Source organism: Danio rerio, chromosome 21, assembly GCF_052040795.2.
Source record: "Danio rerio strain M-AB ecotype USA chromosome 21, GRCz13ab, whole genome shotgun sequence".
Taxonomy (NCBI): domain Eukaryota; kingdom Metazoa; phylum Chordata; class Actinopteri; order Cypriniformes; family Danionidae; genus Danio; species Danio rerio.
This window is the reverse complement of record NC_141041.1, coordinates 2,540,478-2,558,490: the sequence shown is the minus strand read 5'-3', so window position 1 is coordinate 2,558,490 and position 18,013 is coordinate 2,540,478. Positions and strand designations below refer to the sequence as shown.

The following is an 18,013-nucleotide window of genomic DNA, read 5'->3' as shown; positions in this document are numbered from 1 at the left end:
AGTTTAGTGGCTAATTCGTACGAATTCGTACGAGTTCAGTCGTATGAAATTGTGCGAATTTAAAAAGGAGGCGTGGCACCTAACCCCACCCCCAAACCCAACTGTCATTGGGGGATGAGCAAGTCGTACCTAATTGTACGATTTAGATCGTACGAATTCATACGAATTAGCCACTAAATCAAAAAGTTACGAATTGCCGTGAGATTGTGTTGGTCATACAGTCCAGTCTTCTAGAGTGGGCCTTCGCTGCCGTGTGCACACTTTAAAGGCTATACGGGCACACCCTGACCTGATGCAGGGATCAGATCTTCCGACTATTTCTTTAATCTCACAATTTTCATAATTTAATTTGCTATTTCATATTATAAAATATCTAAATGTGTGTTCTGAAGGTTGGAATGACGGAAGTGTTAGTAATTAATGACAGAAAGAGTTTTCAGTTTTGAACAATCCTTTATGAAAACTGGGGGGCACAAACTCTTTCTGTGGGGGCAATGCCCCCCTCCATCCCCCGCCCCCCGTGGCGCCGAGCCTAGATGCATACAAAGCATATTAAATGTAAGAATCAGATGTCTACATTAATGTTTCATATACTGTAAATTAAACTGTAAAAACAGGCGTGAAGTAATGGTTATTTAATGACCAAAATATCTGTGTCCTAACTTATTCTGACTTGAAGACCAAGAGATAATTTGAATAGATTCAAAAGTCTCTTTAAAGTCTGTGGGAAATTGAAGTTGCTGAGACCTCTATTTCTGAATGTTGATGTACTGGTTAGCCTCACAGCAAGAAGGTCGCTGGTTTGAGTCTCTGCTGGGACAGTTGGTGTTTCTGTGTGGAGTTTGCATGTTCTCCCCGTGTTCGTGTGGGTTTCCTCTGGGTGCTCTGGTTTCCCCCACAGCCCAAACACATGCGCTATAGGGGAACTGATGAACTAAATTGTCCCTAATGTATGAGTGTGTATGGGTGTTTCCCAAAACTGGGTTGTGGTTGAAAGGGCATCAGCTGTGTAATAATAACTGGTGGTTCATGCCACTGTGGCTACCCTTGTGATCTGTTACATTATATGGTTTTCAGTGTATATTGGTGCATGTGTGGACACTGATGAAGATCTGAATCCTCTGTGCTGATTGGCTGTTGCGGTCAGTAAATCTGTGTCTGTCTGTATGGTTGAGCGCTCATTGATCGGTCTGAAAGGGTTTGCTTTGACTCGTCTGAGAGTGCCAGACAGACCGAGAGAGAGTCGACAGCATTGGGACACACACTTCTATTGTTTCCGAATCTGCAAAGGAGTCATTTCAGGATGAAGCTGGTTCATTTAGTGAAAATGAAAGGCGCGTTTCGCAGGTTCAGGTTTAATCTGAGGAGACGCAATCATGTCAGGTCGGTCTTTGTGTGTTTGGTAACACTTTTATATTTAAGCATCAATTCTCAACATTAACTGGTGTCATACTATACTGTAAAAATGATTAGTAGACTTAAAATAAGTGAGTAAACCTGTTGTCTTAAAATTTAAGTCAATAAACCATAAACCATGCGCAAAATAATATAAAAGTTACGTTAAATTAACTTAAGTTCTAAATTTACTTTTTTTTGTAAAGTAAGGTCACTTTTTTTGTAAAGTTATTAAATAGTACACTAACAATTAATTAATTGGTTTTACAATTTTTTAAGATAACTGGCTGTAAACAATATACATGAGCTGAATTTAAATAAATTAAATGTAGTATTGGTTTAAATTCAGCTCATATACATTAATTGCAACCACTTAAAAATACAGTAAATCCAATGAATCATTTTTTCAGTGTATAATTTAAGATATTGGCTGTTTTTTTACTAATAAAGTATGATCTTATTCTACATTTCTAGTACCTAAACCCAGCTTCTGCCTTTACTATTAATACGCAGTAAATTAGGCAAGGCTAGTATATTAATATAGCACATTTCATACACACTAGCAATTTTAAAGTGCTTCACATGAACAGGAATAAAAAAAGACAAGTATAAGAAAATAAAAAACAAATAATAAAAATTAAAAACAGACAGGAGTTTATTGAGCTAATATTCAGTTAATGGTTTGTTAATAGCAAGAGTTGTACTTTAAAATAAAGTGTGGTCATGTGTTTGGACAATTAGGATGTATTTGAAAGCTTTTTTGATTGATCTGCATTACTGTTATTGCAATACTAACAGCACAAGTGGAGTAAATGGAGATTTGATCTGGGTTTACTAAACAATTGCTTTTCTTTGAGCTCTTATTAAATTACATTTTAGAAAAACCCTGATTTTTGTTTATTTACTTCACTAAATAAAATAATTCATTGGATTTACAGTTGATATGGGCTCAATTTAAACAAACAAATTCTATTTAGTAATGTTCAACTTAATTTGCTTGTTTAAATTCAGCACATATAGATTGTTTGCAACCTCTTACCGTAAATGTAGTAAATCCAATAAATTATTTTATTTCAGTCTATAATTTGTATAGATATTGACTGTTTATTATTACTAAAGTATGATCCTATTCTACATCCCTACCCAATACCTAAACCCAGCTTCTGCCTTAATAACTATTAATAATCAGCTAATTAAGAGTTTGAGCCAATAGTCACGGTTTGTTGATAGCAAGAGTTGTACCTTAAAATAAAGTGTGACCATGTGTTTGAACAATTAGGATGTACTTGAAAGCTTTATTAATTGATCTGCATTACAGTTATTGCAATACTAACAGGACAAGTGGAGTAAATGGAGATTTGATCTGGGTTTATTCAACAATTGCTTTTCTTTTAGCTCTCATTAAATTATATTTTGGTAAATCCTGTAATTTTGTTTCTTTACTAAATAAAATAATTAATTGCATATACTTTTTTTTAAGGTAACTGGTTGCAAACAATTGATATGGGCTGAATTTAAACAAATGACATTTAGTAATGTTCAACTTAATTTGCTTGTTTAAATTCAGCACATATAGATTGCTTGCAACTAGTTAACTTAAAAAATGCAGTAAATCCAGTGCATCATTTTTTTCAGTGTGTATTGTGTAGATATTGGCTGTTTATTAGTACTTATAAAGTATGATCTTATTCTACATCCCTACCCAATACCTAAACTCAGCTTCTGCCTTAATAACTATTAATAAGCAACAAATGAGGAGTTTATTGAGCTAATATTCACAGTTAATAGCAAGAATTGTACCTTAAAATAAAGTGTGATCATGTGTTTGGACAATTAGGATGTATTTGAAAAGCTTTTTTAATTGATCTGCATTACTGTTATTGCACTACTAACAGGACAAGTGGAGTAAGTTGAGTTTTAAAATGATCTGGGTTTACTGAACAATTGCTTTTCTTGGAGCTCTCAGTAAATTCTGGCACACTTTGGAAAGTCGAGTGATTTAGTTTTTTACTGCACTGAAAAAAAATGGTTTGTTGGATTTACTACTTTTTTTTTTTTTAAGTAAGTGGTTGCAAACAATTGTTATAGGCTGAACTTAAGCTAAATTTAGTTTTACCTTTAAAAAAAAAAGTAGTGAATTCAGTGAATATTTTTGTCAGTGTGCTTATGTAAATGATATATATCTGATCCTACTACATGTCTGTTGAATGCTTGATTCTGATTGGCCGATGGGCATTCTATGGTGTGCCGTTATTGTCAGATAAATGCACAGCTAAAGTAGTTCCGGCAGGTTTTGAGCGCATTACAGCTCCATATCAGTACACTGAGTGATTTCAGTTATGTCAAAAAACACAACTGAAGGCTTTAGATGAGATGTCGAAGAAACCAGTGCTACACACAGGAGCAGATTGAGGACAAAAACCTGACTAATTAACTTTCGTTCTAGGCTATATGTCAAAATAAACACCAATCTTACAAGAAAAGTCTCAAATGATTGTATCGGTGCTGTAGAACTGCCAGTTTCAGACTGTTCAATGAATTTTTCTCACATAGACATTGGTATAGGCCGTTTTGGGGTGGTCAGAAGTATAATTAAGTGATCTATTATTTTAATAGTTTATATTGTTATTTAAGATATCTATCAGAGCTATTATACTATTGCTATTATAACTATTTAGAGACCTGACCCCCCCATACATGCTGTTTTTCAGGGGAATCAAGAATTAATTAGGGCAGTCAATCCCCTGTCAAACCCCCTTGTATTTTGCACCCTGGCTTTAACCATAGTACTAGCAGAATAATGCTCTCCTGGCTGTTGAATTATTAGAAAATAACACCACTTCACAACCTAAAGTTTGCATTATTGTTATGTACTTTGTGTTTTTATTCTCATATTGCATTGAAGCAAGCTAGCCTGTCATTTTGTGTTGTTTTATTGGACTAGTACTTCCGGAAGTGTTCAATAGCACTTCCAGTCAAAATCATTGACATCCGTTTATCTGCGCCTTACGCAACAAGAACATTGTGTGGATCTGTTTAATTCCAATCAATTCTGATGTGATTTTAATTATCTTATCAATTATCTTTAGGCTTGATTATAAAAAAAAACACAATGTGTTGTGTTATGTCAGGCTGGATACTGTGAACGAAGCAGCTTGAGTGTGTTGTTTTAAGGGATGGACATTGATTTTTGAGTGTCATTTTGAGGTTAATCTGTGCTGTTCGTCAATTTCAGTGATTTAATGATCGTTTGCTGCTCTAGTTGGCTTCAGCTAAGTTATGCAAAGTTCAACTTAATATTTTTTATTCACTTTGATTGATATGAGCTGAGATGACTGGAGAAGAAATGTATATCTATTTACAGGATACATTATATAGTATGGGAGTTATACTAGCGGGAACCACCAAGCATATCCAATAAAGCTTTGGGTATTAGAAAATATGGTCACACTTTATTGTTTATTATATATTCATGCTATTAACAACTCTTAATTGAGACTTATTAAACTTATTAAACTACTAATTCACTGCTTATTTAATAGTTAGCAAGGTGAAAGTTAGGTTTAGGTGTTGATATTAGGAATGTAGCATAAGATCATATTTTTAAAGTGCTATCAACTGTTCTAATAGGCAGGCAATAAGCAAGAAGTAAATGTTACTTCAACTAAAGTGTTACTAAAGTGTGTTGTATGTTTTCATATTGGTAAAGAGTTACTGGTGTGTGGGTTATTGTATAATTTCATCGACTTTAAAAGATGCCTTAAATGACTTCACAAATGTCATTATTGCATAATTTTAGTGGTTTTTTTGGACACTTGTGATTTTTTTTTCTCTTTCAAATTAAAACAGTTTTTATACAGTTGAAGTCAGAATTATTAGCCCCCTGTTTATTTTTCCCCAATTTCTGTTTAACAGAGCAGATTTTTCCAACACATTTCTAATCATAATAGTTTTAATAATTCATTTTCTAATAACTGATTTATTTTCTCTTTGCCATGATGACAGTAAATAATATTAGACTATAGATATTCTTCAAGACACTTCTATACAGCTTAAAGTGACATTTAAAGGCTTAACCAGGTTAATTAGGGTAACTAGGCAGGTTAGGGTAATTTGGCAAGTTATTGTATAACGATGGTTTGTTCTGGAGACTATCAGAAAAAAAGGCTTAAAGGGGCTAATAATATTGTCCTTAAAATGGTTCACAAAAAACAAAAACTGCTTTTATTCTAGCCAAAATAAAACAAACAAAACTTTCTCCATAAGAAAAAATATTATCAGACATACTGTGAAGATTTCCTTGCTCTGTTAAACATCATTTGGGAAATAGTAATAAAAGGGGGGCTAGAAAAAAACAGGATTGTTTATAATTGTATATGATCGTTGTTTCTGCATTTGTTGTATTTTTATAGTGTTTTAATATTGTTTAGTGTTTTTGTGTGTGTATGTAAAAAAAAAAACAATGGAAAGATTTTCTGAACTTAACCCTGAAGATCTGAAGAGAACTCAAACCAACGGAGTACTGTAAAACCCAATCAGTTAAGGCAACTCAAACCGTTTGAGGAAACTGCTTACAAAAAAACATTTAGGTTCAAAAACTAATCCTAATGAGTACTGTGAACTTAATCCATTTGAGTTAACAAAGCAATTTGAGAACAGTAAAACCCAATAAATGAAGAGAACTCAAACCAACTGCTCTAAAACCCAATAAGTTATGGCAACTCAAACAATTTGAGGAAACTGATTGCAACAAACCATTTGAGTTAAAAAAAACTAATCTATATGAGTATTGAACTTACTCCATTTAAGTTGAAGGTATTTAATTAACTCATTACCTTTAACACTGAGTTCAAAACTCTGTTCAAATGAGTAGAATTAATTTTCAGTGAATTTTAGTTATCTACACTTAATTTATTTGAGAAAGTTGACTGTTGGGTTTTACAGTGGACCAAAGATGGTGCTATGTTTTCTGATATTTGTTATAATAATTTATAAACTTTTATTTATTAATTTTTAATATTTTTTAATATACTTTTTTTTAAAGAAAACATTATTTTCTAAAATTACCCTTAAATTAAAAAAAATTCAATCATAATATACATATTTGTTATTTTGACATTGGAAAAATGTCATCAGGATTTTTTATTTTTTTTTGCAAAATAAAGAAAATATAATTTTTTAATATTGTAATGAAACAGACACCTAATGAAACCAGAAAGGCAAGGCAAGCTTATTTATACAGCACATTTCAATCACAGTGATAATACAAAGTGCTTTACACAAACAAGAATTATAAAATAATCACACACACACACACACACACACACACACACACACACACACACACACACACACACACACACACACACACACACACACACACACACACATTTAAATGTGTTACAATGAGTTATTATAATTTCAATGTATATAGTGTGCATTTATTGTTATATTTATTTAGTTTTAGGCTTTCATTTGTTCCCCTCACTCAGCTAGTTTAATTCCTCATTTATGATTATCTGGAGTTTCCAGCAATGAATTGATTTCATCTGGCTTCTGTTTTCATTTCTCTTTCTCTCTCTCTCTTTTCACAGTATCGCAGAAAACATGTCAGGAAACAGTCTGGTTTTACCCATCGTCCTGTGGAGTCGCAATGCGCCCACTCACTGTATCTCCAGCCTGCTGGTGATGGAGGATCTGGCAACCATCATCACCGGCAGCCATGATGGACAGATCTGCATCTGGGACATGACCCCCGAGCTGGAGGTCAGAGGTCACAAGTGTCTGATTTAGGACATTTTACTCAAATAACAAACTCAGATTGAACCACATCGTACCAGTTAATTTAGAATACACGTATAGAGACAGTAAAAGTGTCATATTTTAATATAGTTTGCACTTTCACTTACTGCGGTTGACTGATTGTTCACACAGCAGAAAAGAGTGTGCTTTTACGGGCGTGGCATGAAGCCGATCCGCGAATCGCAGCACATTATGATGATGACCAATCAGAGTCACTTAAGGGCGGGCCTTTCAGAGGAACTAGGAAATATGACAGTCGTTTTCATGTTAGCTGAGTAGCTGTGTATAATCAAAGTGAGATAACGTGATTCCCCTCAAGTGAAACATGAGCACACATTGCTTTGCATCTTTTAAACACAACCAAGCCTTAACATTACATTCTGGACCACCCCTTTACATGAGATCATGCTCTTTTTTTAAAAAAAGGGGCGGAGCTACAGATACCTGTGTGTCGGCATAGTTGCAGATTCAAAAATAAGACTAACATCATATACTAATGAGCATAAATAATAATGCTATTTCTGCTGAGAATTTTGGTAAAAATCTGCGGATTTCTGCTGAATTATTTTGGCAGTATCCAGCGGATTATCATAACTAAAACTTTAATATATTAAATAAAAAGTAATAAATAACTGAATAAAAACTGAATAAATCCAGATTTACACATTTACTCAAGTAAATAAACAGAATTAATGATGGGCTAAAAATCTGCGGAAAATCTGCGGAATTCTGTGCGCGCAGATTCCGTGTGGGCCTACTAATGAGGAAGAGATGGTTACCAGTGGGCGGGGCTTTCCCCCTCTGATGACATCATACAAAGGGAGAATGTCAATCAAAGTGTTTCTGCAGACAATTTTGTTACAGATTTGTTCTATGATAATGGAAACATACTCTCTTATGAAGATTTTATGAGGATTCATAACTTTCCAATTCCTTTTAAAGAATTTCATCAAGTGGTTAAGGGTATTCCAGCTGGTTTAATACAACTAATTAATAATCACCTTTATTATGGATGCGTTAATAAGATACTCCCAGAATTAAAAATTGACGGTGTTGACATACTTTCTCCATCATATAATAATAAAAAAATAGACAATTGTTTCAGTCTAAACACAAAATTTGTGTTTAAAAAAAAAAAAAGGAAAAAAAAGGGAATTATTATTGGAAAGCAAAAATTATTGATATTAATTGGAAAGCTGCCTGCTCAATCCCTTTTAAATTTTGCCTTTTAAATAAGGTCAAAGAAGGGCTCTTTATTTATTTATTTATTTATTTTTTTATTTTAAATATTTATTTGTGATTATTTTCTCAAGCTTTAACAAAACATTTTGTACATTTTAAGGATGTAATTTTCCCCCCATTTTGAACATTGCTGCTGACATTACTTAGCAAACAAATAAAATTAAAATACAATTACAACAGGAATAGATAAAAGTATAGCAAAATTGAAAATATTAATAATAATAGTAAATAAATAAATAAAAAAAATAATAATAGTAAATTAAAAAAATAAATAAACTTTAAAAATAATTCAAATAAATAATTCCCTACAGTACATGATAATACAAATCAATATTCTGTTACATTTATAGTGGTCTTTTACATAATCATCAAACTGAACTATATTGGGGATCACAGTTAAACCTGTTTGCACAGATTTATTTATATAAATCAGTTAAAGGAGAGAGTCTTCCTTCTTTCAAAATATGTGATCAGAGGTTGCCAGAAGTGCACTTTAAATTACTTCACAACATTTATCCTTGCAAAGCAACTTCATCTAAATTCATGGATATTGATAATACTGGCATATACACGAGGAAGACTGATCTCATCTTTTCTATTACTGTGATGTCTCCCTTAAATTTTGGAAGGATGTTAGAGACGTGTTATTTGGGCAAAGAAATGTTAATTAATACAGGCTCTCTTTAAAAGATGTAATTTGCACTTTTTCACACACAAAAAGAACATATGAGTATGTTGTTAACATCTACATTTTACAAGGTAAATATTTTATACATAAACAGAAATATGCGAAGTGTATACCAAAATGCAATATCTTTTTGTCAGGAATGGAAATTTTGAAAAAGTCTCTAATGCAAACTACAAACAATAAGAGTGATTTAATGTTAGATTTCATGAAGGAATTTTCCTCTGGTACTGATCCCCCGCTGTAGTCGATGATTGTATCCTAAGTCAGTGGTTCTCAAACTTTTTTCATCAAGTACCACCTCAGAAAAAAATAGTCTCCAAGTACCATCAAAACGAGCAGTATTGAAATACAGTAGCGTAGTAGGCCCAGTAAAGCAGCTACAACTCTGCACAGTGAAAAAACGTAGCAGATTACCTCAGAAATATAGGCTATATGTCATATACGGCATATTATATACATCATTTTTGATACATTTTGAAACGTGTGTAGCATGTACATGACATTTTCTCCGCGTACCACTAGAAGGAAGCCTGCGTACCACTAGGGGTACACGTACCACAGTTTGAGAAGCACTGTCCTAAGCTATTATTTTTGTTTATATGTATAGAAGTATTTTGTATTACGTTGTTTTTTTTTTGTCTGCTGTTATGTTTTTGCTTTATTATCATTTATTGTTGTTGTAATTATTGTAATGTTCCTGGATATAGCATATATATCTAAATTTGGATTATTACTTTATGTAATGTTTCAAAACTATAATAATAATAAAAAAAGTGTTTCTGCAGACTGTTTTCATCAAGTCTGATTATAACTAATACAATTAATACAGTTTACTATTAGAAGCTGGTATTATTCCATGCAACTGAATTCTAAAAGTGTTTTTTGCATAATGGGTCGCCTTTAAAACAGCTAAAATGATCCCATTAATTTAAATTAACAATACTCAATGCCCAAGCGTTAATATTGATATGGATATTATTGTATAGAAATAAATAAATTAATGGAGTGTTTTTATGAAGGTCACTAAAATGCTGTGGATGATCTGATGTTATTTTTTTTTTGTGTGTGTGTGTGTGTGTGTTTGTTTGTTTGTTTGTTTTTGTGTGTTTGTGTGTTTATGTTTGTGTGTATGTGTATGTGTGTGTTTGTTTGTTTGTTTGTTTGTTTGTTTGTGTGTGTGTGTGTGTTTGTTTATGTGTGTGTGTGTGTGTGTGTGTGTGTGTGTGTGTTTGTGTTTTCAGATTAATCCTCGTGCTCTGCTGTTTGGACACACCGCCTCCGTCACCTGTCTGTCCAAGGCCAGCGCAGGAAGTGAAAAACAGTACCTCGTCAGCGCTTCTGAAAGCGGGTGAGAACGTGTTTTAATGGTAACACTTTACTTAAAGGGGTCTTTATAAAACACATCATGAATGTAAACGAGATTTTATGCATGCTTATAACAACTTATAACAAGTGTCATTTGCTCAGTCATGTCATTTTAAATGCAAGGATGACATTGTTTGTTACGACAGCTTGACATAAACAAATGCATCACAACCTGTTTTTGTCTTTGTCATGACAACATTATCAAGATAACCAAACTTGTCATAAATCTGTCATAAACATGATTGAAGGGACGGTTCACCCAAAAATGAAAATTCTGTCATCGTTTACTCACTTGTTCCAAACCTGTTTGAGTTTCTTTCTTCTGTTAAACACAAGGGAAGATATACTGAAGAATGCTAAGGAAAAAACAGACGTTATCTATGAGTCCAGTCAAAGATGTGAATTAGATTTATATGCAAAACTGTAATTTGGCATAAAATATTTGTGAATGAAGCAGCATTTCCATCTAATGAGAGTATAAAAAGAGAATAAAATCATTACGTCCTGATAAACTGGAGCAAATATCAGCCAGAGAATATAGTTCGATGTGTTGGGATTTGCCACTGTGGTGTTTGTTCTTTTCTAATGCCACATTTACACTGTTCAAGTGACTCAGTTCCAATGTTTTTCTCTCATGTGGCACAGATTGGATATGGCCGTGTAAGCAGGAACAAATCACATGGATTCTAATTTACTCAAATCAGATTCAGGCCTAGTTCATATGTGGAAACTTATCCGTTATGAATCGGATCTGTGTTGTCATGTCTGCAGTGTAAGCAGGCAGATCGGATTTCCACCTGTCAATGCGAGTCGCGCGTCATTAAAACCAAAGCGAATGATGTCAAATCTGACACTTTCCTTTCAGATCAGACTTCAGCAGTCCCAAACCTTAAATCTCATACACGAGGACTCACACAGCTTTCATATTGTCATATTACACAGGTATTTAAGCATGTTAACGAGAGCAAGAGAGCGCAGTGTCCACCACGTAACCAATATAAACTAATATAAAACTAGTGCATAGCTACATCACGTGCATAAATCACGCCATGGACATTACATTAAGATGCCTAAAGATTTTAAAAAAGCCAGTATATCAAAAGAAGATGGACAAATGAGAAGCTTTCTGTCGTAAACTATAGTAAAACAGCTTGTCAAAAGCAGCGAACAGATTACATACAGGAATAGAGAAAAGAGCACGCTTTAATTATCAGCTGTTAGTCAGCGCCCGCTCTTTTTTTTTTTTTTCTCCTGGTCATTGCACCTTTGCCGTGTGCTGTGTAAATGCAGACGATCGGATACGAGTCACTTCTAAAAGATGATGTAAAAAATCAGATACAGTCACAAAATCGGAATTGACCATCAAGATGTGCAGTGTAAATGCAGCTAAAGCATGTTCAGATGGTGCATTTGATTTTCAGCTGATGAAATGTTTGCAGTTTCACCTTAGCTGTGTTTTCTGTTTGGCGCAGGGAAATGTGTTTATGGGACGTCAATGACGGACGCTGTATTGAGTTCACCAAACTGGCCTGTGCACACACCGGTATACAGGTAACACTTTCATCTAAACACAGAACTGATGGATGAGATTTGGTCGGACATTTACCTGACCAGAACTGTTCTAACATCATTAAACTTACTTGCAAAAAGCCAAGATGAAGTAAATGTATGTAATGGCACTGCAATACTGAAGTGAAATATGCTCTGGTGGAGCGAGTAGGCATGGGCCGGTGTAAGATTCTGACGGTACGATAACCTTAGATAAAAATATCACGGTATTGCGATTTCTGCTCTGAAATATATTCTTTTTAAATGTCTGGGTAAAAAACTACAACTTTTTCCCTTTTAAAGACAATTGATTTATTTTGAGAAACATTTAAAATATTTTAAAGCAGTAAACTAAATTAAGGCTAAATAAATTATTGACTTCTGCGGCCTTAATTTGTTTCAATAAATATTTAATATAAAACAGCATCTTTTCGGCTGGAGATATTGTTGTCCTAAAAAAAACATGAATAAAAAAATCTTACACATACCTTAGGAATGGTATTGCAGAAAGTTTTGACGGTTTTAAACCCTTGACTTTTCCAAACCATGGTACACCTTAATAAAACGGTTATCATCCCATGCCTAGGAAAGAGTCTTTTAATTTCAGTCATTTCCAAAAGCTGAAGAAGGCTTTTGTTTCCTGACGAATGCAAAACAAGAATATCTTGCTAAATTATTTACAAAAGCATGGAAATAAAATATGATCAAGCATCCATTGTTTTCATGCAGATCAGCCATGTGTAAAAGTTTTGACACCCTATTATTGAAGTTTTCCATATTAGGGCATAAAAGGTGATCTAATTTTGGTCTGATTTCATTATATTAATATTAGGCTACATTCTTGCCCTTTTTATATTACCTAAATAGGTACTTGTATGAATTGTAATAGTTTGAAATGTGGTTAATGGGAGTTTTGGGTAACCCACTTTCATCAACATTAAAAAAAATAAACCATAAAACCTTAAAATGCCTAATAAATAATTGACATTATGGGAAGGGAAGGGTCAGTTAGGCACGCTTATGTACAGTGAGCATTAGTGTTTTGTAATTTAAGTCTGTTTAACTATTAAATAACTAATAAACTATTGATAATTAATAAATAAATGCTAGTAAAGATGAATAAATGTATGAATAAATGTACTGTTCATTGTTTGTTCATGTTCGTATATACAGTTGAAGTCAGAATTATTCGCCTTCCAGGGGTGTGTTTCCCAAAACCATCGTTAGCCAACTAAGGTCGCAAGTTCCGTCGTTACAAACATAGCTTGTTGATTTGCCATTTTCTCAAATTTGTCGTTCCAACGAACATTTGCAAACTGTGTCGCAAACTTGTGCACTTACAACTACACCTCTTGAGCTGTAGTTAGAAACATAGCTGTAGTTCCAGGCTGTGTTCTATTCCCACTTATCCCCCCTATGCCCTACTCATTTAGAACATTCTAACATTTAAGCTGGGAATGATTAAAAATAAAAAAGCATTAAAGTCATCTCTCTTAGGTGTAATTTGCTTTCAAACTATTTTTATAGTTCAGTTTTAGCGATCTTCATGTTTACAATTGCGCTCCCTTCGCAGTGCACTTGGAAACCATTGATGTTATTTTGAACAAAGCCTCATGACGAAAGCTATAGGTGACCTATTATTTGAAAGCGGAGTTTACGTTACTTCTCCAAAGCTTGTGAAAACAAAAAACAGCATACGTTAATGCTTTTAATTTAGAGTTGGTTATTTATGAAGTATCTGTGCTGTATATGACATGGGCCTGTTAGTTAGAACATGTCTGCAGTGGTTTACATGTCAAATTGTAGAAGTAGACTTTTCAAAAAAATAAAAAATAAATAAACATTATCCTACTTAATAATAATAATAATAATAAACATCATCATTAATATTATTAATAAAGTATAATTTTTTAATTTCCTAATAAATAATAAATTTCGTTTCTTAATAAATTGCCTCATTTATTCATTTATATGATTTATATATGAGATTAAGAACCGATATTATAATGTTGACTTTAAAATGGTTTTAAAAAAACTAAGAACTGCTTTTTTTCTAGCCAAATAAAACAAATAAGACTTTCTCCAGAAGAAAAAATATTATAGAAAATACTGTGAAAATTTCCTGAATCTGTTCAACATCATTTGGGAAACATTTGAGAAAATCACATGAATAATTTTGACTTGCATTAACTGATACAACCTTATTGTTGTATCACCAATAAAACATTGAAATTATTTCTGAATGTTTGTATTCTTTGTACAGTTTTATCAGTTCACCATCGGCACACAGAGAGAAGGTCGTCTCTTGTGTCACGGACATTACCCAGAAATCCTTGTGATGGACGCCACCAGTCTGGAGGTGCTTTATTCGCTTGTGTCCAAGATTTCACCGGATTGGATCAGCTCTATGAGCATCATCCGCTCGCATCGCACACAAGGTAACTGCTGCCTGGAAATGGGAAGATAACTGGTTTCAAGTCAGGGTTTTTCAAAACGCTAACATTTTTTGTTATACCGTTATTTTAATTTATTTATTTTGAATTCTAAATATTTCCTATAATATTTATTTAATATTTAATTTATTACCTTTAATTAATTAAAACATACCAACAAAATGCTGTAGACTAATTGTGATTTTTTTTTTTGTGTGTGTGCTGTTTAGAGGACACAGTGGTGGCAGTTTCAGTCACTGGTATTCTGAAGGTGTGGATCATCACTGCTGACGTCAGCAGAATGCAGGTGAGTTGTTCAGTCACACATCAGTAAACACACTTTGAGAATTTGACCACTACAATTATTATGTACAATGATATTAAAGTATTACAAATTCTTAATTTTATTTTTCTTTTCCTATATATTTAATTTAAAAAATAAAAGTTATTTATTTATTTGTTTATTTTTCATTTTTTATATTTATTAATTTTTTTCTTTTCTTATATATTTAATAATAATAATAATAATAATATATATATATATATATATATATATATATTTTTTTCTTATATATTTAATAAAAAAAATATATTTATTTATTTATTTATTTTTCATTTCTTATTTATTTAAAAATATTTATTCATTTATTTTTCTTATATATTTAATAAAAAATATTTATTTTATTTATTTATTTTTCTTTTCTTATATTTTTAATTTAAATAATATTTATTTATTTTTTTCATATGTATTAATTTAAATAACATTTATTTATTTATTTATTTTTCTTTTCTTATATATTTAATTTAAAAAATATTATTTATTTATTTATTTATTCTTCTTTTTTTTTCCCTGTATAGAGTGTATGATGTAATTTGTTAAAATAAAAATTATTTATACACATGTAAAGATTTTTTACATAAATATACAGAATGTTTTTTTATTTATTTATTTGGCCTTGTATGCATGTGTCTGTACAACACAAAAATAATAATCTTTTTGTCTGTGTTTACATTTATGTATGTGTGTGTGTGTGTGTGTGTGCATATGCATATGTGTGCGGTCAATTGGGTGTGTGTGTGTGTGTGTGTGTGTGTGTGTGTGTGTGTGTGTGTGCATGTGCATGTGCATTTGTGGGTGTGTATGTGTGTGCGCATATGTGTGTAATAATTTGGGTGTCTGTGTGTGTGCGCGCATGTGCATTTGTGGGTGTGTATGTGTGTGTGCGCGCGTGCATATGTGTTTTACGGGTGTGTGTGTGAGCAGGATCTGGACCCAGTGTTTGAGGAAGAGTCGAAGCCGATCTACTGTCAGGGCTGTCAGAGCATTTCTTTCTGCACCTTCACTCAGCTCTCACTACTGGTGGTGTGCTCCAAATACTGGAGGGTGAGTGTGTCTGTGTCTCTGTGTGTGTGTGTGTGCTTGTGAATTAGTGACAGGGCTGAACAATTTTGCATTATCATTCTTCAATAAATACAAATGAGTCAACATTGAGTGACTTATTCGGCATCTAGTATAAACGATAATCCAGTTGCTTTTGTTTAAAGTGCAAACGACTGACCAGAGCATAAATGAAAGACACTCACTCATTCACTCATTCATTCATTCATTTTCCTTTGGCTTAGTCCCTCATTTATCAGAGGTCACCACAGTGTAATGAACCACCATCTATTCCAGCATATGTTTTACACAGCAGATGCCCTTCCAGCTGCAACCCAGACCCAGCCAAGGCTCAAACCAGCGACCTTCTTGCTGTGAGGCCACAGTGCTAACCACTGAGCCACCATGCCGCCTCTGAAAGATTTTATTTTTGAGACCAGACATAAACAGATTACACTAGATGCCGATTTGGTCACTCAATGTTCACTCATTTGTATTTGTTAAAGAATGATGCTCCAGCAGCATGTAACCACGGTCAAGCCTTCCTCATTATTAAAACATGTTGTGTTCTGATGTGAAATTGACTGCTAGACAAGATTTTTATTACAAGAGCTCAGCGTATCCCCAGGACATTTTTTGTAAAGGAGACCTATTATGCAAAAAGTCACTTTAATAAGGGGTTTAAACGCAGATGTGTGTCAGCAGTGTGTGATTTTAACCAGCTCCTAATGGTAAACTGTATTAATTGTATTGTTTATAATCAGCCTTGATAAAAACAGTCTGCAGAAACACTTTAATTGATGTTCTCCCTTTGTACGTGTCATCAGAGGGGGGAAAGCCCCGCCTGCTAGGGACCATCTCTTCCTTAGGCCCCGTTTACACTAATGCGTTTTAGTTTGAAAACGCATAAGTTTTGCTACGGTTACGCCATCCGTCCGCACTACGCCGGAGTTCTCGAGCGCCGAAAACGGAGCTTTTTGAAAACGCCGGAGAGACCGTTTTCATTCTAAAACGCTGCTGCTCCGTCTCAGTGTGGATGGGGAAAGACGGAGACATCTGAAAAGGGAGGCGGGGCTGCAGACGTTCGCCTATCTGATTGGGGCTTTTCCTCAATATTAAGTAGCCCACACACAGTTCAGTCTCGCATCCTCTTCTTGTAAGTTCAGACTTCGCAAGTTTGATCAAGGCTGCAGTCTCTTCTTCTCAGTTTGATACGGAAAAGAAGACTATACCGAGGACACGGGTAAATCTTTAAAGGGAACAGTGTACTTTATAACTTCATCCACATCACCTTGGCTTCGTTGTTTCACTTTCTCAACAATAAAATGTAAACATGATTTAAGGAACTGCCTATTTTCATTTTAATATTAGCAACTTAGACAGCAGAAATGTTGAGGCGTCGTGCTGCATATATGAGCGTCATCTTCACTGTGTGGATATTTATAACAAAACGGAGCCGATAACAACTGCCTCCTTTCAATTTCAGTGAAAATACGAAACACAGCCTCTCTTTAGCTGAATATCAGTTTTAATAATCGATAATTATAAAAGTATAACATACAATAAGTTTATACATTGTAGGAAATAAAGACGAGCGATCAGTCAATGTACCTGGATTAATCATTGACTTATCTTTGTGCTTAACCAAAACATGTTACCCGTGAACAAGTAACTTAATAGATTCCAATGACCAAAGTCAGAGAATTGGCCTATGTCGTTAGATAAAGACAACAACATGAATGAAATATCACGTTTAGCAAATATAGTGAGATTAGATCCAGCGGGAGATGCGTGATGAGCAGTCCGACAAGCAGAGCTCTCATCTGGGTAGAAATGCTGGAGCGCTTGCCCGAGAGTGTGTGTGTGTGGTCACGTGATGTGCGTTTTCAGCGTTTTGGTGTGGACGGAGAGCAGTTCAGAAACGCTGGGTAAAACGCGAGTGTGGACGCGGATCGTTTTCATTCTACAACGCCGTTTTAAAACTAAAACGCACTAGTGTAAACGGGGCCTTATAGACGAATTACCAGCCTTCGTCACACATGACGTCACACGGGCCCCCGGTTGCAAAAAGAGACCGGTGGCAATAGCAAACATGTCGTGTTGTGCAGTAGAATGTTGTTGTTCTCATTCTGAAAGTCTTGATAACACTCATCCTGGAGTTTT

General features: G+C 33.9%; 1 protein-coding gene and 1 long non-coding RNA gene across 6 annotated transcripts in view; one reads left to right on the top strand and one right to left on the bottom strand.

Moving 5' to 3' along the window:
• Positions 1 to 18,013, bottom strand: part of LOC147838686 (uncharacterized) — a 1,589,207-nt gene that overhangs the window by 1,120,711 nt on the left and 450,483 nt on the right. The gene's annotated exons all lie outside the window — the stretch shown is intronic.
• The window catches only part of wdr7 (WD repeat domain 7), a 188,666-nt gene that overhangs the window by 2,748 nt on the left and 167,905 nt on the right, over positions 1 to 18,013 (top strand). For 3 of the 5 annotated variants that reach the window (XM_087300463.1, XM_087300462.1, XM_087300466.1), the window contains exons 1-7: positions 1,230 to 1,383; positions 6,990 to 7,161; positions 10,369 to 10,475; positions 11,965 to 12,043; positions 14,304 to 14,478; positions 14,703 to 14,779; positions 15,737 to 15,856. In XM_087300463.1, coding sequence (XP_087156589.1) covers positions 1,304 to 1,383; positions 6,990 to 7,161; positions 10,369 to 10,475; positions 11,965 to 12,043; positions 14,304 to 14,478; positions 14,703 to 14,779; positions 15,737 to 15,856 — 810 coding nt within the window. In that variant the 5' untranslated portion in view covers positions 1,230 to 1,303. Of the gene's footprint in view, positions 1 to 1,229; positions 1,384 to 6,989; positions 7,162 to 10,368; positions 10,476 to 11,964; positions 12,044 to 14,303; positions 14,479 to 14,702; positions 14,780 to 15,736; positions 15,857 to 18,013 lie in introns of those variants that run through there. The other 2 variants (XM_087300465.1, XM_087300464.1) reach the window with 1 other exon arrangement.